General features: G+C 42.9%; 1 protein-coding gene across 9 annotated transcripts in view; it reads right to left on the reverse strand.

Moving 5' to 3' along the window:
- Positions 1–26,455, reverse strand: part of ST3GAL3 (ST3 beta-galactoside alpha-2,3-sialyltransferase 3) — a 214,245-nt gene that overhangs the window by 88,840 nt on the left and 98,950 nt on the right. For all 9 annotated transcript variants that reach the window (XM_055586136.1, XM_055586140.1, XM_055586131.1 and 6 more), the window contains one exon: positions 13,861–13,903. In XM_055586136.1, coding sequence (XP_055442111.1) covers positions 13,861–13,903 — 43 coding nt within the window. The remainder of the gene's footprint in view (positions 1–13,860; positions 13,904–26,455) is intronic.

A 26,455-nucleotide genomic window follows, 5' to 3' on the forward strand; every position in this document is an offset into this window, starting at 1 on the left:
TACTCTTTGTTCCTATGATGGCCTCCTAAGTCTTATTTTCCTTTCCATTTCTGCTCCTCTCCAACCCATATACTTTGCTGCAGCCAAAATCATCTTCCTACAAGTCAAAACTAATTACGTTTTTCAACTCCTTAAAATACTTCAATGGCATCTTTTGTCTTCAAGAAGCCCAAACTTCTTACTGTCTCCTCCAAAGCCCTGTATGATTTGGTCTGCCCATTCCTCCAGAATTACATGTCTCATCCTTAGACATCATGGAGTTTTGACAGCACAGAAAAAACAGATATTAAGTTTTTATACAAATATTTATTTCAGTTATACATAATGAAGAACTATTTAACTAGGCCAACAGAATGTACAGGAAACTCTGCAATTGATTCAGATTTTAAAAGACTCTGAAGAAAAAACTAGAGAAAGGGTTGATAGCCAAAAATTAATATAAAATGGATTTTTGAAAATAGTATTTAGAGACCTAGAGAGCATAATGGAAGTTTTTTTTTAATTACAGAAAAGAAGGCACATCCCAATATACTTTTTCATTAAAAAGGTATATAAGGACAATACAGAAAATGTAAGCTCAAAAGAAATAACGTACTCACAATCTGACTGCCCTAGCACAACTAATACTACATTCTGCAGTAGTTATTACACTGTATTCAGATATGGTTATAGTGATAGGCTTGAAGGTGATACCCTGGTTCTCAACCCTGACATGTTAGAATCACCTGGTGGAACTTTTAAACATAAAGGTAATTGAGTCTGATTCCTAATCAACTAAACTAGGACTCTGGGTGGCAAGGTCCTGGGTTGAGAAATACTGTATATAGACATGTCCTATGTACAAGCAGGGGCCTCCCCTTAAAGGTGAGTTTATTTTTGGTATCACTCACCTGGGAAAGTGAGTTCCTCAGACGGGAAATGTACTGTTTTAGAGCAGTATTAGACTCACATGGGGAACTTTAAGAATTCCAATGCCTAGGCCACACCTCAAGTCAATGACTTCAGAATCTTTAAGGGGTGGGAGGCAGGCATCAGTAATTTTTTAAGCTCCCCTGGTGATTCCAAGGTCAAGGTTAAGAACCACTGTGCTGAGAGCTCTGGATGAGCTACCAAGTGGGAATTTGACTTTTAAGATCTTGACCACATAGGTTTCAAGATATCTAGGAAGAAGTGTGAACAGTGAGTTGTGAAACAGGCTAGAAGTCACCAAGCCAAGAACCCAATCAAGTCCTGCAATGCTGTGCTCTCCTATTGTGAACTAAGTATGGCCCTGGCTTCAGCTGTCTACAGGAGAGACAGAACTCTGAATTTTGCAAACCAGGCTATTTTGAGTTTCTTTTACTCTCAAGGTTTATTTACCTGTTGTCCTCGTTTAATTTGTAGTGAAATATTTTTAGCTTTGCTAAGAGAAACCAAGAGAAAAGTTTTGTTGTTTCTGTTATTATTTCTCTTTTTAAAGTATTAAAGAGAACCTGTGCTCTCTGGAGTCAACACAATGGTGAAAGCAGGCTCTTAAGTGAGAGACCCTCCAGGAGATGGTGAAACTCAGGATTAAAGACAAGGGGAGTCCACATTCATGCACTCCCATATCCTCAAATCTTCCAGTACTGGGGGGAATCTGGGCTTTGTTATTAAAGATGGCACTATTCTTTCTCATAGCTTCTTCCTCTGTCTTTAATTGATTTAACAAACATTTATTGAATATTCACTATTCACCACAAACATTATACTAGCATCGGGAATGGATCTGTGAGCAGGACATTCACAGTTCCTGCCTTGATAAAGTTTACAATATAGTGGTTCAAATTTAGGATCAAATTGACAGTGCAAATTTGGGGGGAAAAAATAGAAAGTGATGTTGAACAGCGAGACAAGTAGGATGTTTGGTGCCAGGCTGAGAACATTTTGAATGCTGGCTTCATCACCTGTACTTCTGTGAACACAAGGAAATTACTTCTATGATTAGTTTCTCATTTAATACCGCCTACTTCAGAGAGTGATCTGCCAACTCACGCATTCAACCAACAAATATTTATTAAGCAATCAGTAAGCACTAGGCAATGTTTTAGGTGGTAGGAAACAGTAGTGAACAAATTAACTCCCCCCCCCACCCTCCGACACACACACCTTAAGTGGGAGGAGACAATCAACAAGTAAGCGGATTTCCAATAGTGATAAACACTGGAGTAAAATGACAAAGTAAAGGCAACAGGAATGCCAATGGGGGATGGGTTATAATTTTAAATGGCACAGTCAGGGGAGACTTCACTAAGAAAGGGACATTTGAGCTAAGGTCTGAAGAGGTGAGAGAGAATACGATCTCTGTAGGTATCTGGAAAAGAGTGTCCCAAACAAAAGAAGGAGTAAATGCCAAGATTGACCTGGGAGTATTTTAGGAACAGCAAGGACTCCAGAATGGGCTTCCTAGGTAGCACAGTAGTAAAGAATCCACCTGCCATCACAGGAGACATAGGTTTGATCCCTGGGTTGGAGGAGCAGGATCCCTGGGGGAGGAAATGGCAACCCACTCCAGTATTCTTGCTGGTAAAATCCCATGGACAGAGAAGCCTGGTGGGCTATTGTTCATGGGGTTGCAAAGAGTCAGACATGACTAAGCACAAGACATGACTGAGCACTGGCCAAGGAGGCCAGTAGGGAATAATAAACAAGGAGAGGAGTAAGAAAACAGGGGTCAAGACTGTGTAGGGTCTTGGTGGAGCATGGTAGAAACTCTGACTTTGAGACTTCCCTTGTGGTCCAGTGGCTAAGACTCCACGCTCCCAATGCAGGGGGCCCAGGTTCTAACCCTGGTCAGGGAACTGGATCCTACATGCCACAACTGATCAAATTGAAAGCTGCAACTAAAGAGTCCTCATGCCGCAATGAAAATTGAAGACCCTGTGTGCTGCAGCTAAGACCCAGCACAGTCAAACAAACAACTCTGACTTTTATTCAAAGAGAAATGAAGAGCCATGAGAGAGTTCCGATCACTGAAGTAACCAGCTCTATCTTGCACTGTAACAGGATCACTGGGCTTCAGTATGCAAGTAGACCTTAGGGTGGCAAGTGGGAAAGCAAGGAGAGCAGCTAGAGTGCAACAATGAGGTATGAGGATGTGACGGCTGCTGCACAGAGTTAACAGTGCTGGATGTAGTGAGAAGCGGTTGGATCTAGAGGTTATGTGAGGTAAAGCCAATAGGGTTTGTTGATGACTAGTTTGGTGTTACGGAGAAGGAAATGGCAACCCACTCCAGTACTCTTGCCTGGAAAATCCTATGGACGGAGGAGCCTGGTAGGCTGCAGGCCATGGGGTCGCCAGGAGTTGGACACAACTGAACGACTTCACTTTCATGCATTGGAGAAGGAAATGGCAACCCACTCCAGTGTTCTTGCCTGCAGAATCCCAGGGATGAGGAGGCCTGGTGGGCTGCTGTCTATGGGGTCGCACAGAGTTGGATACGACTGATGCAACTTAGCAGCAGCAGCAGCAACAGTTTGGTGTTAAACATATGATGCTACGATCTTTGACCTGAACAAGTGAAAGGATGAGGTTGCCATTTACTTGGGTAGGCGAGATCTGGGAGGCAGGGGGTGTGAATCAGGAGGTTTTTTTCTGGACATGTTAAATGTAAGATGCCTAATATACATTCAAGTAAAGGAGGCAACTGGATAAATGAGTATGGAGTATGGGGAAAGAGAAGAGATTGAACTATAAATTTGGGAGTCCTCAGCATATAGATGATATGTAAGCCATGAGCTCTTCAGGCACTCTGTCTACCAGATCTAATCCCTTGAATCTATTCATCACCTCCACGGTGTAATCATAAGGGATTTGATTTCAGTCATACCTGAATGGCCTAGCGGTACTCCCTACTGTCTTCAATTTAAGCCTGAATTTTGCAATAAGGAGCTCACAATTTGAGTCACAGTCAGTTCCAGGTCTTGTTTTTGCTGACTGAATAGAGCTTCTCCATCTTTGGCTGCAAAGAATATAATCAATCTGATTTTGGTGTTGACCATCTGGGGATGTCCATGTGTAGAGTCGTCTCTTGCGTTGTTGGATACCGCTTTAATGGCAGAAAGTGAAGAGGAACTAAAGAACCTCTTGATGAGGGTGAAAGAGGAGAGTGAAAAAGCTAACTTAAAACTCAGCATTCAAAAAACTAAGATCATGGCATCTGGTCCTATCACTTCATGACAAATAGACGCAGAAAAAGTGGAAGCAGTGACAGATTTTATTTTCTTGGACTCCAAAATCACTGCAGACGGTGACTGCAGCATGAAATTAAACGATACTTGCTCCTTGGAAGGAAAGTGAGGACAAATCCAGACAGTGTATTAAAAAGCAGAGACATCACTTTGCCAACAAAGGTCCGTCTAGTCAAGGCTATGGTTTTTCCAGTGGTCATGTATGGACGTGAGAGTTGGACTATAAAAAAGGCTGAGCACAGAAGAACTGATGTTTTCAAACTGTGGTGCTGGAGAAGACCCTTGAGAGTCCTTTGCACTGCAATATCAAACCAGTCAATCCTAAAGAAAATCAACCCTAAATATTCATTGGAAGGACTGCTGCTGAAGCTGAAGCTCCAATACTTTGGCCACCTGATGCAAAGCTGACTCACTAAAAAAGACCCTGATGCTGGGAAGGCTGAAGGCAAAAAGAGAGGGGTGGCAGATGACAGGATCGTTAGATAGCATCACCGCCTCCATGGATATGAATCTGAGCAAACTCCAGGAGATAGTGGAGGACAGATGAGCCTGGCAGGCCACAGCCCATGGGGGTCACAAAGAGTCAGACACGACTTAGGACTGAATAACAACAAGACATGAGACTGGATGAGGTCATCTGGGTGGCTGTTTTGAGGAACAGGTAACACAGAAAGTACCTAGTATGGCCCTGGGTATATAGTAGGTGCTCAATAAACACTTTATCCTGGCAGCCATAGGGGATCTGGCAGTCTGTTCTGGAAATAGTAAGCTATGCCTCAACATGTGTTTTAGACTACCCCATGTTTATAGGTCTTTCTTGATAGGTTTGGTTTTCACAAGCCTTTGGGGGTTAAAAGTTGTTGGTTTTGGCTTCCATATCCTTGTATCTTCACACAGAATTCCTTATGAAATGAGGCTGAACATTAAAGCCTCCATGCTCTTGCCCACATGGCAACCATAAAACCCCACACTGTGGAAGCAGACAGGAGCTTTCCCAGAGCACACACCCACACGCAGCTGAAACAGATGACACTTCCATTTAATTAAATCAGCTTCCAGAAGGCTGACATCAGCTTAGGAAAAACACACCTGGACACCAGGCTCTGGCGCCTTCACGGCTCCAGATGGCTCTTGTCTCCGCTGGACTGATGGGCACATTCCTGGCTCCTGGTGTCATGTTCCTCATAATTGAGACTGAGATTTCCTCAGGGTTCTGTCCGAGGGCTCTGCTTCCAGATACTGGCAGGCCTCACTCCCTCTCTTTTGTTGAGTCTTTGCTAAAATCTACCTTTTAAGGAGGCTTGCCCTGACTATCCCATTTAAATGTGCAGTCTCTTCTCCAGCATTCCCTTGTCCTGCTCTATCTTCTACCACAGCACTCATCACCTTCCAAGATACTGAAAAGCTTGTTGATCACACTTTCCATTTACTGACCACCTGTTCACTGGTATACCCACAGAGCACAGAAGACTGCTGACACATGGTAGCCAGTTAAGAAGCTGTGAATGAATGAAAAAGCACTTCTCTCTTCTCTCAATGTCTGGGCACAGCCTGCAACCCTGAGCCCTGTTCTAGGACCCTCCACTTGGCACAGTAGATTCCTTTTGGAGAACCCAGAGTCTCTCCAGGGGCCAGACTTGAAACTTCTGGAGGTATCATCCAATTGGGCTGCAGCTGAGTGCATGGAGCAGCCTGAGTGCCCAACTTCCAGGGAACACATGTTCTCGGACAATTCTTGGACAAATATGAGGCCAACAAAACCCAACTTGCCATGCTCACATCCTGTTATTTACTCCCTCAAGGCCACCCTCATCAGTTCTTTTGTGCTCAAGTCACTGCTCTCTGCTTCTTCTCCTTGGTCCAGTCTCTCACTTCTCTCCCCCATCACCACACTACAACTCACCACTGTCTCCCATAAAGCCTCATTTCCTTACAGCCTCAACTTCTTCAGTGAATGTTCCTTCCGTCTTCTAATTTCATAGAAACCTGGGTCTCCCCTGAAAACACCATTTCCTCTACAGCCTTGTGATGGAGGCAGCTCTTTCTTCTATACCCTATGCATCTGAAGATCCCTCATACCCTCTTTGTACTCCATTTATGCTTCTGAGTCACTAGTATGTCATCTTTCTTTACAAAAACAAAAAACAAAACAGGGACTTCCCTGGTGGTCCAGTGGCTAAGACTCCATGCTCCCAAGGCAAGGGGCCCAGGTTTGATCCCTGGTCAGGAACTAGATTCCACATGCCTCAACAGAGACCCGGCACAGCCAAATAAATAAATAAATATAAACCAAAATGAAAACCTGTTCATTGCTCATACTATCCAGAAGTACTACTTTCTTCCCTCCCCTGCTGTTCTCATTCACTCCCTCCCGCTTCACTTACACTTCAGCTCACAACACAACCTTTTCAACCAAGCCTGTAAGGCTGTTCATGTGGCTTAGAATTTTCAGTCTTATCCCAATAACAAACCACACAGTCAGTACTCAAGAAATATTTTCTAAGTGAACAAGTGAAGAAATGAAGTCTGGGGCGTAAAGCAGGAGGCAAGCTGAGGTTCAGGTCTCATTTTGGGGTATATTCTTCCCAGGTTACCAGACACTGATAACGGTACAGCACAGGTTGTATCTCAACCTTGGGTGATTACTTTTATCCCCACTTTATACTAGGAAACAGGCTAGCGGTTAAATAACTCACTCAAGATTACAGCTAGTAAGATGTGGAACGGGGCTTTAAAAATCCACATTTGATTCCACAGTCCACATTTTTAACCTCCAAAAAAATACTGCCTTCCTGAAGAATACAGCCTGCTGTTAAAGGAAAAGATCTTGTACAGCTCCGTAAGTATTCTGAACAATTTTCATAGTCCTGACAAGTGATTTTGTCATAAAGACACAAGCAGCAGGGAATTCTCAAAGGAAACAGAAACCACTTATTACACAAAGATATAATTAAAAGAATATAATGAATAACAAAAAATAAAATACAAGATACTTCTTTCCAGGTTTTTGAAGTATCATTTGATATAGAGGTATTTTAAATGTATTTGTATAAACAGCTTACCCTTGAAAAACAAGAAGGTTAGGGGTGCTGACCCTCCACACAGTCAAAATCTGCACATATAAATCTGCATATAACCACATATGTGGTTCCTCCATATCCACAATTCTGTGTGCTCCAATTCATCCAGTCACAGATTGTATAGTACTGAACTGTGTACTGTTGAAAAAAATCCACATATAAGTGGATGCACTTCAGTTCAAGGGTCAACTGCAATAGAATTTCAAGAATAAAAAAACACCTGGGGTGGAGAGGCAATTCCCATGCAGATATATCTGTGCTGCATTCTCAGTGAAGGGCCAGCATGTATGATTTGTGAGCCAAATCTGACGCACTATCTGTTTCTGTGAGATAAGAATGTCTTTTACATTTTCAATGGTTGGTTTAAAAATTAGAAGAATAATACTTAATGACATAAAAATAACATTAAATTAAAATTTCAGTGTCCATAAATAAAAAGTTTTGTTGGAATACAGCTAAGCCATACTCATCTGTATGTGTTATCTATGGTTGCTTCCACAACACATCAGCGGAGACAGGTGTGACAGAGACAGCAAAACTCCCAAAACTCAGAGATATTGACCATCTGACTCTACAAAAAGAGCTGGCCAATCTTGTTATAGGTCACTTCCTCTGACTTAGCTTCTAGGTCACTAATCCTGTCTTTAGTTGTATCTAATCTGCTGCTAGTTGTATCTAATCCAATGCAGTACTTGGATGCAATCTCAAAAACAACAGAATGATTTCTGTTCATTTCCAAGGGAAACCATTCAATATCACGGTAATCCAAGCCTATGCCCCAACCAGTAGTACTGAAGAAGCTGAAGCTGAACGGTTCCGTGAAGACCTACAAGACCTTTTAGAACTAAAACCCAAAAAAGATGTCCCTTTCATTATAGGGGACTGGAATGCAAAAGTAGGAAGTCAAGAAATACCTGGGGTAACAGGCAAATTTGGCCTTGGAATACAAAATGAAGCAGGGCAAGGGCTAATAGAGTTTTGCCAAAAGAATGCACTGGTCATAGCAAACACCCTCTTACAACAACACAAGAGAAGACTCTACACATGGACATCACCAGATGGTCAACACCGAAATCAGATTGATTATATTCTTTGCAGCCAAAGATGGAGAAGCTCTATACAGTCAGCAAAAACAAGACCAGGAGCTGACTGTGGCTCAGATAATGAACTCCTTATTGCCAAATTCAGACTGAAGTTGAAGAAAGTAGGGAAAACCACTAGACCATTCAGGTATGACCTAGATCAAATCCCTTATGATTATACAGTGGAAGTGAGAAATAGATTTAAGGGACTAGATCTGATAGAGTGCCTGATGAACTATGGATGGAGATCTGTGACATTGTATAGGAGACACGGATCAAGACCATCCCCATGGAAAAGAAATGCAAAAAAGCAAAATGGCTGTCTGGGGAGGCCTTACAAATAGCTGTGAAAAGAAGAGAAGCGAAAAGCAAAGGAGAAAAAGAAAGATATAAGCATCTGAATACAGAGTTTCAAAGAATAGCAAGGAGAGATAAGAAAGCCTTCCTCAGCGATCAATGCAAAGAAATAGAGGAAAACAACAGAATGGGAAAGACTAGAGATCTCTTCAAGAAAATTAGAGATACCAAGGGAACATTTCATGCAAAGATGGGCTCGATAAAGGACAGAAATGGTATGGACCTAACAGAAGCAGAAGATATTAAGAAGAGGTGTCAAGAATACACAGAAGAACTGTACAAAAAAGATCTTCACGACCAAGATAATCACAATGGTGTGATCACTCACCTAGAGCCAGATATCCTTGAATGTGAAGTCAAGTGGGCCTTAGAAAGCATCACTACGAACAAAGTTAGTGGAGATGATGGAATTCCAGTTGAGCTATTTCAAATCCTGAAAGATGATGCTGTGTAAGTGCTGCACTCAATATGCCAGCAAATTTGGAAAACTCAGCAGTGGCCACAGGACTGGAAAAGGTCAGTTTTCATTCCAGTCCCAAAGAAAGGCAATGCCAAAGAATGCTCAAACTACCGCACAATTGCACTCATCTCACATGCTAGTAAAGTAATGCTCAAAATTCTCCAAGCCAGGCTTCAGCAATACATGAATCGTGAACCTCCTGATGTTCAAGCTGGTTTTAGAAAAGGCAGAGGAACCAGAGATCAAATTGCCAACATCTGCTGGATCATGGAAAAAGCAAGAGAGTTCCAGAAAAACATCTATTTCTGCTTAATTATTGACTATCCCAAAGCCTTTGACTGTGTGGATCACAACAAACTGTGGAAAATTCTTCAAGAGATGGGAATACCAGACCACCTGACCTGCCTCTTGAGAAACCTATATGCAGGTCAGGAAGCAACAGTTAGAACTGGACATGCAACAACAGACTGGTTCCAAATAGGAAAAGGAGTATGTCAAGGCTGTATATTGTTACTCTGCTTATTTAATTTATATGCAGAGTACATCATGAGAAACGCTGGACTGGAAGAAACACAAGCTGGAATCAAGATTGCTGGGAGAAATATCAATAACCTCAGATATGCAGATGACACCACCCTTATGGCAGAAAGTGAAGAGGAACTCAAAAGCCTCTTGATGAAAGTGAAAGAGGAGAGTGAAAAAGTTGGCTTAAAGCTCAACATTCAGAAAACGAAGATCATGGCATCTGGTCCCATCACTTCATGGGAAATAGATGGGGAAACAGTGGAAACAGTGTCAGACTTTATTTTGGGGGGCTTCAAAATCACTGCAGATGGTGACTGCAGCCATGAAATAAAAAGACGCTTACTCCTTGGAAGGAAAGTTATGACCAACCTAGATAGCATATTCAAAAGCAGAGACATTACTTTGCCAACAAAGGTCTGTCTAGTCAAGGCTATGGTTTTTCTGTGGTCATGTATGGATGTGAGAATTGGACTGTGAAGAAAGCTGAGCTACGAAGAATTGATGCTTTTGAACTGTGGTGTTGGAGAAGACTCTTGAGAGTCCCTTGGACTGCAAGGAGGTCCAACCAGTCCATTCTAAAGGAAATCAGTCCTGGGTGTTCATTGGAAGGACTGATGCTGAGGCTGAAATTCCAATACTTTGGCCACCTCATGCGAAGAGTTGACTCATTAGAAAAGACTCTGATGCTGGGAGGGATTGGGGGCAGGAGGAGAAGGGGACAACAGAGGATGAGATGGCTGGATGGCATCATCGACTCGATGGACATGACTTTGAGTGAACTCCAGGAGTTGGTGATGGACAGGGAGGCCTGGCATGCTGCGATTCATGGGGTTGCAAAGAGTCGGACACGACTGAGTGACTGAACTGAACTGAACCTGCTGCTAAATACCTCTACTGAGGTTTTAATTTTGGTCACTGTATTTTTCAATTCTGTCTTTCTAATCTAATACTTTGCTTTTTATAGTTCCTATTACATGTATGAATGCTTGTGCTCAATTGCTCAGTCATGTCCAGATCTTTCCAACCCCATGGACTGTAGCCTCCCAGGCTCCTCCATGTATGGAATTTTTCCAGGTAAGAATATTGGAGCAGGTTGCCATTTCCTTCTCCAAGGGATTGTCCCAACCCAGGGATCGAACCTGCTGTCTTATGTCTCTGGCATTGGCAGGCAGATTCTTTACCATTGCACCACCTGGGAAGCCCCTATTACATGTATAGTTCAATCTTATCTTTATTTCCTTAAATACAGAGTATGTAATTACTTTATAAACTGTGTCTGATAACTCCAGTTTCGGAAGTCTTTGCGGGTCCTCCTCTGTCGTCTGTAGTTGTTCATGGTTCTCTCTAAAGAAGTGTTATTTCCTTGTGTGCTTAGTTATTTTTTCCTGTGAGCAGTTCATTTCCTTGAAAAGTTATTCATGAGAAATTCATGTATTCCTGCAGAGAGGAATTGCATTTGCTTTTATCATGCTTGGAGGCATGGCCAGTCTGGAGTACCTTAGACAGAGTTCACAGCTTGAAGTTCTGTGGACCAACTGAGTATGAGAGCCCAGGCTGTGAATATCAACTGTTTCCTCTTTATTGACTTATTGCCCTAATCCACTTAGAGCTCTGGCAGCCTCTCCTGCAGTCCTGGCTTAGGGGTACAGTTTTAGTTCTAGTTTATCCTTATGTTGAATCCTTTGGCATTCCAGTTCAATGCAGAAAAGATCAAAAGATGGAAAATGTATAAGTTAGAAGACCTAGAGGTGAGAATGAGAAAGCCTACCACTTAATCAGAGTTTAAGAAGAGGAGTAGAGAGAGAGAGAATGGGGCAGAGGCAATATTTAAAGAAGATAATGGCTGAAAAATTTCCAGAACACATGAATTCTTATAGGATAGAAGCTAAATGAATCCAATCAAGATAAATAAGAAATTTCTACATTTGCATATTTACTCATAGAACTCTTTTTTATTCTTCATAAAAACCTGAGGAAATGGGTATTATTATTCATGTTTTTGATAAGGGAAAATTGTGATTCATAGAGCTAAAATGAATTATCTAAGGTTATATAATCCTAAGCAGAAGGGGTGGAATTCAAATCCAGTTCTGATCCAAGCTCAGGTCCTTTCCTACGCATCAGAAATAGAACACAACACAGCAGAGAAAGACTTCGTAAGGGGAGGTCTGGATATTTCTAAGGAATTACCTCTGAAAACCAGAATCCTTAACCTGGAAACTTCTCCCTGGAACAGATAAAAACCTTTCCCATGTGTCTGTGTTTTGTTCTGAAGATAACGTTGGATTAGAAAGGCCTTTTCAGTACGAGGCAGGAAAGCTGGAGCTTGTACCTTGACCTCTGAGGTAAATCTAATGAAGCCAAGCCAATTCCCCAGGCTAAAGACCAAGTTGACTCAAATGGTTTATAGAACCGGCCTGGTACACAAAAGGAAGCTGTACAAGAGCCTACCACGTACCACCCAACTGTCAGAACAGCAGGCCAAGCGTCCTCCGACTCCCCCTTCTCACACTGCTGAAGACAGCTTAAACACTATAGTTAACATGTCCTGGATACCACGTCTTTTGTTCATCAGTGTGATGTGACTTGGTAAATTACTACATCTCTTCCGTTCTGAGGGCATTTCACTTGCTTATAGCTTATGCTTGATTTGTTTTTTGCCCAGAGCACTAAATTAAGGATTTTCTAAGGGTGAAGCCTGTGGATTCCTAGCATTATCAAGCCCCATTCCCTGGATGGCAACATGCGGCTGACAACTGTACCCTAGCCTGGTAGACGGAACAGACCACGCTTCCCTTGTGGCTGCCTCCATGATGTATAAAAGCTGGCAGAGCTGCAGCACCTGAACTCACGGTGTGAGGCACCAGAGCCAAGAGGCCAGATGCCAGGAAAAGGGGCTACATGCCAGACCATTGAGTGGGAAAGCCAAATAGCCCTGGGCTGGTGTCTTGCATGTGGGTGCAGCCGTCACCATCAGAAGCAGCTGTGGTCAAGGCCTCAAGCAGGAGAGGAAAGAAAGGAGACTCAATTCTGATCTTTCTCATCTGTCTGGTACAGGACAGGGGCAAGGGTGTATGAAGATGGCTAACCACAGCAAGGAGCCACAGACAATTCTGCAACATTTTACTGCACACCGGCCATGTGAGGGGGTCCTGGACAGGGCATGAACAGAGGGGTACAGCCCAGTCTCCAGGCAGCCAGTCTAGAGGGAGGCACACAGGCACCTGTCATCATGCAGCCATGCAGCCAGCCACGCAGCCATGTGTTCAGTGTTGACTTAGCACCTAACAACCATATGCCGGCGCTGCCCCGGTGCTCAGGAGGCCGAGAGGGCCAGAACAGGGAAGGATTCTGAAAGAATGAGATACTTATTTGAAAATCCCTGTAAATTCACCATTTCTGTACAGTTCTTACAACCCTGTGAGGTCCTTGTGTTACAGGTGAAACTGAGGCTCGGAGTGGTTAAGTGGTCAGCCCTAAATCACAAAGAAAGTAAATGGCAGTCTGGGATTTGAACCAAGCATGGCCTGGCTCTGAGCCTGCACTCTTGATAAATGAATAACTATTACACTTAATTATAGTATAATGAAATGATGGGTGTCAGAGGTAGAAAATTCACAGGAAGCGGAGGAAGAGATAACTAATTCTGTATAGGAAGGAGGTGGTTCTTAAGTTTTCCTAGTGGACAAACAAGGAAAGGGGATTTGAGACATGGATAATAAACATATACAAGAATAGAGGGAAAGCCAGGATCTACCTGTTGGAGAGAGACAGGAGTTAAAACCGGGAGGAAACCTGAGCACAGAAGGCTTTGCATGCCTGGCTGCGAAGCGTCTTGAAAGCTTTGCACTGTCTCCTGCCGTGGTTTAGTCAGCCTCCACTCTGCAGCTGAAGCCTTTCCTCCTTGTCCTTCAAACTCCAGTGGGGTGTGGTGGGGGGAGGTGCATGCTCCTTCTGTAACCAGCTCCCTGTGCCAGCCAAATCTAAGGCCTTATATTTGCACCCACAGACTGTAACATGCTCTAAGCTTCAGCGGACAGACGGAGGACAGAGGCCCCAGGAGTGATGAGAGCTGGCCCCTTGAGGCCGGCCTCCAGCTCTCACAGATCTCTATCACAAAGTCAAGGAACTGGGTCATTCTACTCACAATTTAGAATCCAGCTTCAGGAGGAAGCCCAATCGATCATATTCTGAAAGAGAAAAGTAAAGCAGAAAGTGTCACTGATGTCAAGTCATTGCAGACAGTAGCAGATTGCATTCCCCAACCGAGTCCCAGACCACCGGGGCAGACAAATGCTTCTAGATCCAAACACAAAAACCGCAAGTAAATTTAAGTCACCAAACTCTTGCTGAACGCCTGTCTTGTGAAGGACCAGGTTCAGCGCTAGGCATTTCCCAGGCCTTATGGGCCAACCACTGTTATGCTGAAATATAACTGCCTACCTGTTTAAATGTGGTACTTGAAATTGAAATTTAGTAAGCCGAAAAAATGGGCCCCTTGAAGAATTAAGAGGGTCAGTAAGCAACCTCTGCTTCCTCTAAGCTCTTAGATTTATGCTGCATATACAATAGAATATTAAACAGCCATAAAAAGGAACAAAATAGTGCCATATGCAGAGAGGTGGATGGACCTAGAGATGGTCATACAGAGTGAAGGAAGTCAGAAAGAGAAAAATATCATATATTAACGCATAGATGTAGAATCTAGAAAAATGGTATGGATGATCTTCTTTGCAAAGCAGAAATAGAGACACAGACGTAGAGAACAAAAGTATGGATACCAAAGTGGGAGGTGGTGGGGTGGTGGGATGGACTGGGAGATTGGGATTCACATACATATACTACTGTGTATAAATAGATAACTAATGAGAACCTACTGTATAGCACAGGGAACTCTATCCAGTGCTTAGGGAAGGAAATCCAAAAAAGAGGGGATATATGTATACATCTGGCTGAAATTCACTTTGCTGTATAGCACAAATGGACATATTTTTAAAGCAACTATACTCCAATTTTTTAAAAAAGATTTATACTGAATCAGTCATGTTAACTCTGGGGTGAAAATATAGCAGCCAAGGGATCTTCAAATTCGCAGCAATGATTCACTCCATGACAATCAGGAAGCAGTAAAAGATCTGACTTCATACAGGGTAGGAAATTTAAAATGAAATCTAAAAGCAGATTGACAATATGTTTGTAACAAATGGTAAATCATGAATATTGTACTTAATTTCTCTACATTTGCCTCATTCTAAAACAAAGTTGAAGCAGTTTTACAAAGTACAAGATTTTAAAAAGGAAAAAATCTTTTTAAAAATCTTGTAGGCCAAAGGAGAAATAAGCAAAGGAAAAAACAATAAAAAGCAGCCAGGATAGAAATACTAAAAAGTGCATGTCCTAAGGTTTTATGTGCTTGCTGGGAGAAGATTACAGACATATCCCCAAGATTTCTCACAGATAAAACTAAACACAAAGCACTGTTATAATGGTTTATAGTGTCCATAAAAGAAACCAGGAGAATTCCAGATCTTCTTAATACTAAGATTTTAGGGATGTTTCCTCTGGGTCCTCAAAGATATTTGTATAAAAAGATGATATGGAGTGTCATATAATGGCTTGTTTTATATAGCTTTGTCAATGAGTGCTAAGTATGTGTGTGTGTCTGTGTAGAGTGGCTAAATTAAAATAAGGTGGTCTAGGAATGTATTGGGTTGACCAAAAAGTTCATTTGGGAGTTCCCATAACATCTTACAGAAAACCCAAATGACCTTTTTGGCCAACTCAATAGCTCGAAGTTGGCCTAGCTTAATCTGAGGATAAAACAGAATACCGAGCCTAAACAACTGGAAAACGCCAAGCAGCACACAGCTTTCAAAGAACTTCATCTTTAATAAGCAGTTCAGTTCAGTCGCTCAGTCGTGTTCAACTCTTTCTGACCCCAGGGACTGCAGCACGCCAGGCTTCCCTGTCCATCACCAACTCCTGGAGCTTGCTCAAATTCATGCCCATTGAGTTGGTGATGCCATCCAATCATCTCATCCTTTATCATCCCCTTCTCCTCCTGCCTTCAGTCTTTCTCAGCATTAGGGTCTTTTCCAATGAGTTAGTTCTTCGCATCAGGTGGCCAAAGTATTGGAGCTTCAGCTTCAGCATCAGTCCTTCCAATGAATATTCAGGATTGATTTCCTTTACAATTGATTGATCTCCTTGCAGTCCAAGGGACTCTCAAGAGGCTTCTCTAACACCACAGCTCAAAAGTATCAATTCTTCGGCGCTCAGCTTTCTTTATGGTCCAAATCTCACATCCATACATGAGCAAGGAATGGCCAAAAGAGGGAAATTACCCACACTGATAACCTGCAAGGCCAATTAAGGCCAGACTGTACACTTTCATAAGCAGCTGAGCTGCAGGGAGAGTCATTCGTCTTCTTAAAACTGAAGATGTACCAACTAGGACACACGACTCAACAGGAGACTTGCCTCCCAAGAGAATTTTGCTGTTCTTGTTCAGTGGCTAAGTCATGTCCAACTCTTTCTGATCCCATGGACTGCAAAATGCTAGGCTTTCCTGTCCTCATTCTTTTACAGAGTTTGCTCAAATTCGTGTTCATTGAATTGGTGATGCTGTCTAACTATCTCATCCTCTGTCGCCCCCTTCTGCTTTGCCTTCAGTCTTTCCCAGCATTAGGGTCTTTTCCAACGAGTCAGCTCTTTGCACCAGGTGGCCAAAGTATTGGAGCTTCAGCTTCAGCAACAGTCCTTCTAATGAATATTTAGGGTTGATTTTTTTTTTTAGGATTGACTGGTTTGATCTTGCAGTCCAAGGGACTCTCAAGAGTCTTCACCAGTACCACAGTTCGAAAGCATCAGTTCTTCTGTGTTCAGCCTTCTTTATGGTCCAACTCTCACATTTGTACACGACTACTGGAAAAACCACAGCATTGATTATATGGACCTTTGTCAGCAAAGTAATGTCTCTGCTTTTTAATACACTGTCTAGGTTTGTCATAGCTTTCCTTTTTTTTTTTTTATGGTCCTCTCTGTTATTTTATTTTATATTTAAATTTATTTATTTTAATTGGAGGCTAATTACTTTGCAATATTGTATTGGTTTTGCCATACATCAACATGAATCCGCCACGGGTGTACATGTGTTCCCCATCCTGAACCCCCCTCCCACTTCCCTCCCAGTACCATCCCTCTGAGTCATCCCAGTGCACCAGCCCCAAGCATCCTGTATCCTGCATTGAACCTGGACTGGCAATTAGTTTCTTATACAATATTATACATGTTTCAATGCCATTCTCCCAAATCCTTTCAAAGAGAAAGCAGATTGTTTAATTTCACGCTAGTCATCATCTGCAGTGATTTTGGAGTTCAAGAAAATAAAATCTGTCACTGCTTCCACTTTTTCCCCTCCTATTTGCCATGAAGTGATGGGACCAGATACCATGATCTTAGCTTTTTGAATGTTAAGTTTCAAGCCAGCCTTTTCACTCTCCTCTTTCACCTTCATCAAGAGGCTCTTTAGTTCCTCTTTGCTTTCTGCCATTAGAGTGGTATCATCCACATATCTGAGGTTGCTGATATTTCTCCCTGCAATCTTTCTTTTTCTTTTTTTAATTCTAAAAATACCCAGTGTGGTCATGGTACTCTGTACTGTGCTTAGGCTCAAGTTCATATTCCTTAACTCATATTCCTTGGCAGGTAAGGCTTTTCACACCTTGGTCTTTTTTTTTTTAATTTTTAAAATTAATTTATTTTTAATTGAAGGATAATTGCTTTACAGAATTTTGTTGTTTTCTGTCAAACATCAACATGAATCAGTCATAGGTATACATATGTCCCGTCCCTCCCTGCAATCTTGATTCTAGCTTGTGATTCATCCAGCCTAGCATTTCGCATATAAGTTAAATAAGGGTGACAATATACAACCTTGTTGTATTCCTTTCCCAATTTTGAACCAGTCAGTTATTCCATTTCCTGTTCTGTTGCTTCTTGACCTGCATACAGGTCTCTCAAGAGACAAGTAAGGTGGTCTGGTAATCCCTACTCTTTAAGAATTTTCCAGTTTGCTGTGATCCACACAGTCAAAGACTTTCAAGTAGTCAATGAAGCAGAAATAGATGTTTTTCTGGAATCCCCTTGCTTTCTCTATGATCCAGTGAATGTTGGCAATTTGATCTCTAGTTCTTCTGCCTTTTCTCTTTTTTTTTAATTAATTAATTTTAATTGGAGGCTACTTACTTTACAATATTGTAGTGGTTTTTGACATACATTGACATGAATCAGCCGCGGGTATACATGTGTTCTCCATCCTGAACCCCTCTCCCACCTCCCTCCCCATCCCGTCCCTCAGGGTCATCCCAGTGCACCAGCCCTGAGTACCCTGTCTCATGCATCGAACCTGGACTGGCAATCTGTGTCACATATGATAATATACATGTTTCAATGCTATTCTCTCAAATCATCCCACCATCCCTCTGCTTTTTCTAAACTCAGTTTGTACATCTGAAGTTCTTGGGTCATGTACTGCTAGTTTGAAGGAGTTTGAAGTTAGAAGTTAGAAGTCTAGTTTGAAGGAGTTTGAGCATAACCTTAACTAGCATGGGGGCTTCCCTGGTGGTTCAGTTGGTAAAGAATCTGCCTGCAATGCAGGAGACCTGGGTTTGATTCCTGGGTCAGAAAGATCTGCTGGAGAAAGGATAGGCTACCCACTCCAGTATTCTGGCCTGGAGAATTCCTGGGTTTTTTCTAGGTTGAAGAGTCAGACACGACTGAGCGACTTTCACTTTTTCACTTTAAATAGCATGTGAAATGAATGCATTGTATGGTAATTTGAACATTCTTTGTCACTGCCTTTCTTTGGGATTGGAATGAAAACAGACCTTTTCTACACCTGTGGCCACTGCTGAGTTTTCCAAATTTGCTGACATATTGAGTGCAGCACTTAAACAGCATCATTTTAAGGATTTGTAAATAGCTCAGCTAGAATTCCATCACCTCCTCTAGTTTTGTTTGTCATAATGCTTCCTAAGGCCCACTTGACTTCACATTCTAGGATGTCTGGCTCTAGGTGAGTGACCACACCATCATGATTATCTGGGTCATTAAGACCATTTTGTATAGTTCTTCTGTGTATTCTTACCATTTCTTCTTAATCTCTTATCAGGTCCTTATTGTTTCTGTTCTTCATCGTGCCCATCCTTGCATGAACTGTTCCACTGGTATCTCCAATTTTCTTGAAGAGATCTCTAGTCTTTCCCATTCTATTGTTTTCCTCTATTTCTTTGCATTGTTCATTGAAGAAGGCCTTCTTATCTCTCCTTGCTATTCTCTGGAACTCTGCATTCAGTTGGGTATATCTTTCCCCTTCTACCTTGCTTTTCACTTCTCTTTTTTCCTCAGCTATTTGTAAGGCCTCCTCCAACAATCACTTTGCCTTCTTGCTGTTTCCTTTTTCTTTTTTCACACTTCTTTTTCTTTGGGATGATTTTGGTCACTGTCTCCTGTACAATGTTATGAATCCCTGTCCATAGTTCTTCAGGCACTCTGTCTACCAGATCTAATTATTTGAATCTATTCATCACCTCCACTATATAATCATAGGGATTTGATTTAGGTCCTATCTGAATGGCCTAGTGGTCATTTTCTCTAATTTCTTCAACTTAAGCCTGAATGTTGCAATAAGGAGTTGATGATCTGAGGTCTTGTCTTGTTGACTGTGTAGAGCTTCTCCATCTTTGGCTGCAAAGAATATAATCAATTTGATTTCAGTATTCACCATTTGGTGATATCCACGTGTAGAGTCGTCTCTTGTGTTGTTGGAAGAGGGTATTTGCTATGACCAATGCATTCTCTTGACAATACTCTGTTAGCCTTTGCCCAGCTTCATTCTGTACTCCAAGGCCAAATTTGCCTGTTACTCCAGGTATATCTTGACTTCATTCTTTTGCATTCAAATCCCCTATGATGAAAAGGACATCTGTTTTTTTGGTGTTAGTTCTACAAGGTCTTGTAGGTCTTCATAGAACCGGTCAACTTCAGCTTCTTCAGCATCAGTGTTTGGGGCAAAAACTTGGACTACTCTTCACTTTCTGCCATTAGATGTTGATGTTGAATGGTTTGCCTTGGAAATGACCCGAGATCATCCTGTCATTTTTGAGACTGCACCCAAGTACTGCATTTCAAACTCTTCGGTTGACTGTGAGAGCTGCTCCATTTCTTCTAAAGGATTCTTACCTACAGTAGTAGATACAATGATCGCCTGAATTAAATTCACCCGTTTCTGTCCATTTTTGTTCACGGATTCCTAAGTTGTCTATCTTCACTCTTGCCATCTCCTGCTTGATCATGTCCAATTTACCTTGATTCATGGCCCTAACATTCCAGGTTCCTATGCAATATTGTTCTCTACAGCAACAGACTTTACTTTCACCACCAGACACATCCACAACTGAGCATCGCTTCTGCTCTGACCCAGCTGCTTCATTCTTTCTGTATCTATTAGTAATTGCCCTCTGTTCTTCCCTAGTAGAACGTTGGACATCTTACGACCTGAGGGGCTCATCTTCCAGTGTCATATATTTTGCCTTTTCATACTGTTCATGGGGTTCTCACAAGAATACAGGAGTTGTTTGCCATTCCCTCCTCCAGTGGACCACGTTTTGTCAGAACTTTTCACTATGACCCATCTATCTTGGGTGGCCTTGCATAGCACAGCTCATGATTTCATTGAGTTATGCAAGCCCCTTCACCACAACAAGGCTATGATCCATGAAGGGGATCCCAAGAGAAGACACCTGGGCCAGTGACAGCCTTTCCTCAAGATAATTCTGGTTTTGCTCTAATTCAGATAAATGGAAAAAAGACTCTGCTTAATATATCAGGTACTTATAAAAATCAATAAGGTTTCAATTTTAAAAATAAACTGAAAACAAAATTTCCCAAAAGAGTTAGTTTCAAAGTTGAATACTGTTTCAAAAATCTGGTTTTACCCTGCCATCAAAAAGAAAACCTTATTAATTTGCCAACACCTGTTGCTTTTTCTCCATGTGGCCATAACCTTGGGAACTATCCTGTTACTCCTTACCAGATATGCGCTAAGATACCTTCGGACAAACAGTGAATCCATGTTTTGGCTGATTCTTCCTCCAGAGAGGCCAGAGGATGTTTTCCCCTTGTCGCAAACTGAAAAGTCAGGGCCAAGTAGGAACAAAACATAAACCAGCAAGTCACATAACTTCCTTGTTGAAAGCTGAAATGTCTTCTCACCACATATTTTTGTATAGTAACCATGATTCTATTTATGGGTTATTTTCGAATGGCGTCTTAAGTTGTGTTTTACACACTCATACAGACTAATTGCACATTAAACATGTAAGAACACACTGTGCTTCTAAATAAATTATATCCCTCCTTTCCATGGCTCTTTTGGACTATCTGTTGTTTTCTCTCTTTGTTAAGAAACATAAGCACTAGAAATATTTCACATTTCGTCTGTAGTTTAAGAAAATGTAACTGCATGAGTCCAATGATGATAAATGGCAACTGACATTGGGGTTCAGGTCACAGAGCCAAGAGGGAATGGAGTCCCCCTGGTGATTCCATGCCTGTCAAACGGGACAGCCTCTCCATCTCCAGCATCTACGTCAGGCAGTAAGGCAGACCTGCCGTTGTCACATCTTCCGGGGGTTTTTAAGTCAAGAATTTGGGTCTTTTCTGGTAAAATTCCTCAGTTTGTAAATACTGGCAATAGAGTCAAGAAAAAATTAAAGATTATGAGGATCAACTGAAGTATGTCCATGGCCTGGACGCAGGCAGCAGTGTGAACTCTGTCTTACTCTGGCAGATACGTTGACTACAGAGGACATGGCCTGTATTCCCAGAATTTGTTGCAGAAAAGGATCTATGAATATGCTGGTGTGGGGTGGCTTTAGGTCCTTTCCTAAAGATCTGCCCAGCAGGCTGTTGGGCAGACAGAAATAAGAGCAGATTCCGAGAGTCCCAGGAGCTACACTAGGAGTGAATGACAAGGCTCTGGCGAATGCATTGCCCACATCAGGGACCCGCAGGGGAGAAGTCCCCAGCTGGAGGGGTCTGCAAAACATCTACAAGAGACCCCACGAGAGTCAGCTTTACACACTGGCCAGTCCAGGGAGTGCCCACACTATCTTATGTCTTCTCTGCTCATCCTCTCTCCCCCCTCCTTTCCAATTCCACAGAGGTTCAAAATCACAGCTGGCAACTGGCGTACAAGTGGAAAGAGGAGGAAAAAAGGGTGCACACCCTTCCTGGGTCAACACCACTGCTTCTAAACCCTGTGCTGGGAGGGGGGTCACTGCAGCTTTGAATGAGCTGAAAGCTATGCTATTACATAAGGCGGGCACTAATTTTGGAATTGGTGACTCAATACGACCATGGGATTTCTATTACCTCAGAGGTACTGAAAAATTCTCTGGACCTCCCACGCTGAAAACATCTTAAGGGGACACAGAGAGACCAGAGAAAGTGGCTGTGATTAACCCCTGATGTTTCCTGCATGTTCAACATACTGGTTGCACTAACTTGGGTAAATACAGCTATTCGGAGGTTTACATAACCAAAGTGTGGGAAGGGCCCGGGTGCAGGGTTTTAGAGATGACCAAAAGTGGCTGGAATGCCAGCAGACCTCCCTCAGTCAGCTTCACTCTCCCGGCTAGCTTAGTCGGGATACAAATTCTCAACTCTCTTTCCTCTTAGGAAGACTCTTGGGTTCTGTTTGGGTTCTCCTTTCCTGTGCTGTGGTCTGGAAATTCTGTCTAGGCCATTAGCTCGGGCAGTTATAGGGTTTATCTCATTTATTGCCCTTCTTTCAAAGAGCAGGGTCCTGTGCCATCTATAGTTATCTATAGTTCAGTGTCTGAAAGAACTCTTCTTTCCCATATAGTTTGTCTCTTTTTGAGTTGTTTCTCCTCCTTTTTTCACTTTTCCTTATCTGGTCTAGACTTTACCATGCTTAACTGTTCAGTTTAGCCTACCCCAATGATCTTCCCATTGTACCCATACCAAATCTCTCTGCCCAACCCTTTCTCCTGAGCTCCAGACTTGGGCATCCAGGTGGCATCTCCACTTTGATACCTATAGTGACCTGAAACTCAGGCTGCCTCACAGAGTTCATTTTCACCACCTGCACACATGCATAGCCTCCTCCTGTACTACTACTACTACTAAGTCACTCCAGTCGTGTCCGACTCTGTGCGACCCCATAGATGGCAGCCCACCAGGCTCCCCCATCCCTGGGATTCTCCAGGCAAGAACGCTGGAGTGTGTTGCCATTTCCTTCTTCAATGCATGAAAGTGAAAAGTGAAAGTGAAGTTGCTCAGTCATGTTTGACTCTTCGAGACCCCATGGACTGCAGCCTCCCAGGCTCCTCCATCCATGGGATTTTTCAGGCAAGGATACTGGAGTGGGGTGCCATTGCCTTCTCCGAGCCTCCTCCTGTATCCCTGCCTTAATAAGCGGTACCACTTTTCACCCAGAATATCTCACTGTATACAAACGTGTTCCTGAAGTAGCATGTGAATTCAGCTTATACAATGGAAATGCTATTTTGAGTGCACCAACTCTTCAGGGAAAATTCACCTCTGGGGAAGCTGGCGGTAAAGCCCAGTTCTCACTGGCAGTCAACTGATGCCAAATCTGTAATAAGAATGGAAGATCCTGGGACTCTCAAGTCACCAGACACAACACATGCTGATGTGCATACACAGCTGAAGGTCCTCTCTCGCAGGTGTCAGAGTAGCGATACCACAGCTGCACAGTGAAGGAGAGATGTTTAGTCTGGTGGTTTAGGCTGCCTGCCTCAGCCAGGCTGGACAGCCCAGCATTATGAAAACCCCTAACCAAGGAGTGCACGTGTGTCCCTTGCCTGGCTCCAGGTGTGTAGTGGCATGAACGATGCAAGTCTCTGTTCTTCTCTTCCTGCCCCTGTACCAAGTCAGACTTGTGAATGCATAAAGTGCCTGTTCAAATGCTTCAAGTCTTGAAATTAACCATTAACTCTTCCATTGCCATTTCAAAGCAGTAAGTTGGTGTTCTGAACTCATATAAACTCCTAGAAGGTTCAGAAATTGGACATAGACAAAAGGAGGCCATGCACTACAGTGTGTATGTACCTAATAATGTCTCTATCGGGCAAAATTAAAAGAATTACGAGGAGAACGACACAATGGGTCTCCTGTCATCATAATGGAAAACCACTGAAAAACCAGGCTCACACGGTCAGTGAGAAAGCAGATGATCTGAACAGAACTATGAATGAATAAATGTGAACCAGCTGAAAAACAGAGCACCTTACACCTGACAAGTGGAGAACACAATTCTCTTCCGGTATATTTGGAAACTATGAAAATGGACCACCTGAGAGGCATAAATGCCAAGATAAAAATTAATAAACGTTAAAACAAGCTCAAGTTTTTAACTTTAAAACTTAAAAATATTTCTGTTTTACAGCAATTTGAAATTTTAATACATTCCATACCACTTTGTATTTTATTTTATCATAATTGTATAATGTAAAGGAAATTAAAAATGTTTTCATAATTCCCTGTCTAAGTAACCCTGAGTCCCCTCCTGCTTATCTTAGCAGGGGGTCCAGATATTATCACCTTCTACTTACGTTCTCATGTGTAAGTGGCTGGGGTACTGACTACACAGTAATATCCTCTTCTAGGATGAACGGGGAGCTCCCTGAAAAGTGTCCCATTCCAGCCCCACTCTCAAGCCACTGAGCCCCAGAATGGACTTTCAGGGGATACAGCTGCACACTGTGAGCCAATTGTGCGACTGGCCCTTTCGGTTCCTAGTGACCCACCTCCTCTGAGCATTGTAAAGAGCCGCCACAAATTCCCGTGCGCGGCCACTGTGCTTAGAAAGCAAAGCAGATGCTTAGGCTGATGACAACAGTGAATACTCCCCAGGAAGGCCAGCTTGAGGGATATTACTGAAGTAGATGAAGTTTAGTGTAAGGGATAAAACCATGGCCTTGATTCTATCAGAAAACTACAGCGCTTCATATTAGAATGCACGAAAGTCAGAAAAGCAGGATAGGCCATCGGGCAAGAAAAGTCCAAGTACATAAGAGAAGAACTCTGCTGCCAGATCTTTTTTCAAGGGGGTCTTTGGCTCCAGTCTCTGAGCTATGATGAATTGCTAAGAGCAAAGGGCATAGGGGTAAATGGAATGAGGACCTATCCTAACCAAAATAGATCCCTCTTTTCTAAAGAAAAGGCACTGTACAGCCTCCAATAAAAGTCACAGGCTATATTAAACATAAGTAATGTATGTCCTGGCTTGGGTGGAGGAGGAAGTTGGCAACAGTTGCAAATGGACTGTGGGACATGCCAGACAAAGGGAAGAAGTGAGGGAATGAGTATTTATTGAGCATCTACTGTGATTTCACACTGCTTTCAGAACTTTCACCTACAATCTCAGTGTAACTCTTACAACCCCTACGAGGTGGGTATTTCCTGCATTTTACAGAGGAGGGAACAGAGTCTTGGAGACAAGAAATAACATGTTCAGGATCCCCAGCCAGTACATGGACCAGCTGGGGTGTTGTTGAACCAACCCAGGTTTGACTTTGCAGCTTCTTGTCTTTACATTATGCTACACTGACTCTCTGAGGATAAGAAAAGCAGACCCTCATATTAGGAGAGCTGCCATGAGAGCAATTATCTACTCCTACCTCCCACTCCTGGCTCCAGGGTGGTGTCAGAGGCCTGGCCACACCCACACATGAACCATGGGAGTCCCACAGAGGCCCAAGAGGGGCTGGCCAAAGTGCAAACAGCTCCCACATCAAGTCAGGAAAATAAATCATAATGTAGGATCAATTAATCAAAGACAAACTAAAATAGGAAAAGCAGTTATATAAAATAAACACAGAAAGAATTCACTGACCTGGACTAAATTAACTGACCCAGTAAAGTAAGGAGTTCACCAACTGAAGCCCAATCTCAAACGGGTGTACACTGGCGTGGGGGAGGGCAGAGGCCTAGCGAGCAGGTCCTGATAAGACGAGGCCCTCATTGCCTGTGCGCCCTCCACCCAAGCAGCCTGGGGCCTCCACTGGCAGGTAGAAGCCCCATCCCAACACAGGCTGAGAGGCCATGCACCAACTCTCCTCTGTCCTGGGAAGGAAAGCAGATGTCTAGAGCTGAGGAGCCTGGTAGGCTGCAGTCCATGGGGTCGCAAAGAGTCAAACACGACTGAGCGACTTCACTTTTACTTTTCACTTTCATGCATTGGAGGAGGAAATGGCAACCCACTCCAGTATTCTTGCCTGGAGAATCCCAGGGACGGGGGAGCCTTGGTGGGCTGCCGTCTATGGGGTCACAGAGTTGGACACAATTGAAGAGACTTAGCAGCAGAGCTGAGCAGACAGTAAATTCAGTTTTATTCATGATATCAAGTATGCCCAGACCATGCCAGGGCATGTTGTGCTAAGCGGCAAGATTATGAGTGACAGCATGTCAAAAGGGCAGCTGGGACAGGAAATAGAAAACATGGCTCACTCTGCAGTTTGTATCTCAAGCTATGGAGCTTACTGGCTAGTGTATGTGTGGGTGTGTATGTGTTAGTCGCTCAGTTGTATCTAACTCTTTACCACCCCATGGACTGTAGCCCTCCGGGCTCCTCTGTCCATGGAATTCTCCAGGCAAGAATACTGGAGTGGGTTGCCATTCCCTAGTCCAGAGGA

This window comes from Bubalus kerabau, chromosome 6 (assembly GCF_029407905.1).
Source record: "Bubalus kerabau isolate K-KA32 ecotype Philippines breed swamp buffalo chromosome 6, PCC_UOA_SB_1v2, whole genome shotgun sequence".
NCBI classification, from domain to species: domain Eukaryota; kingdom Metazoa; phylum Chordata; class Mammalia; order Artiodactyla; family Bovidae; genus Bubalus; species Bubalus kerabau.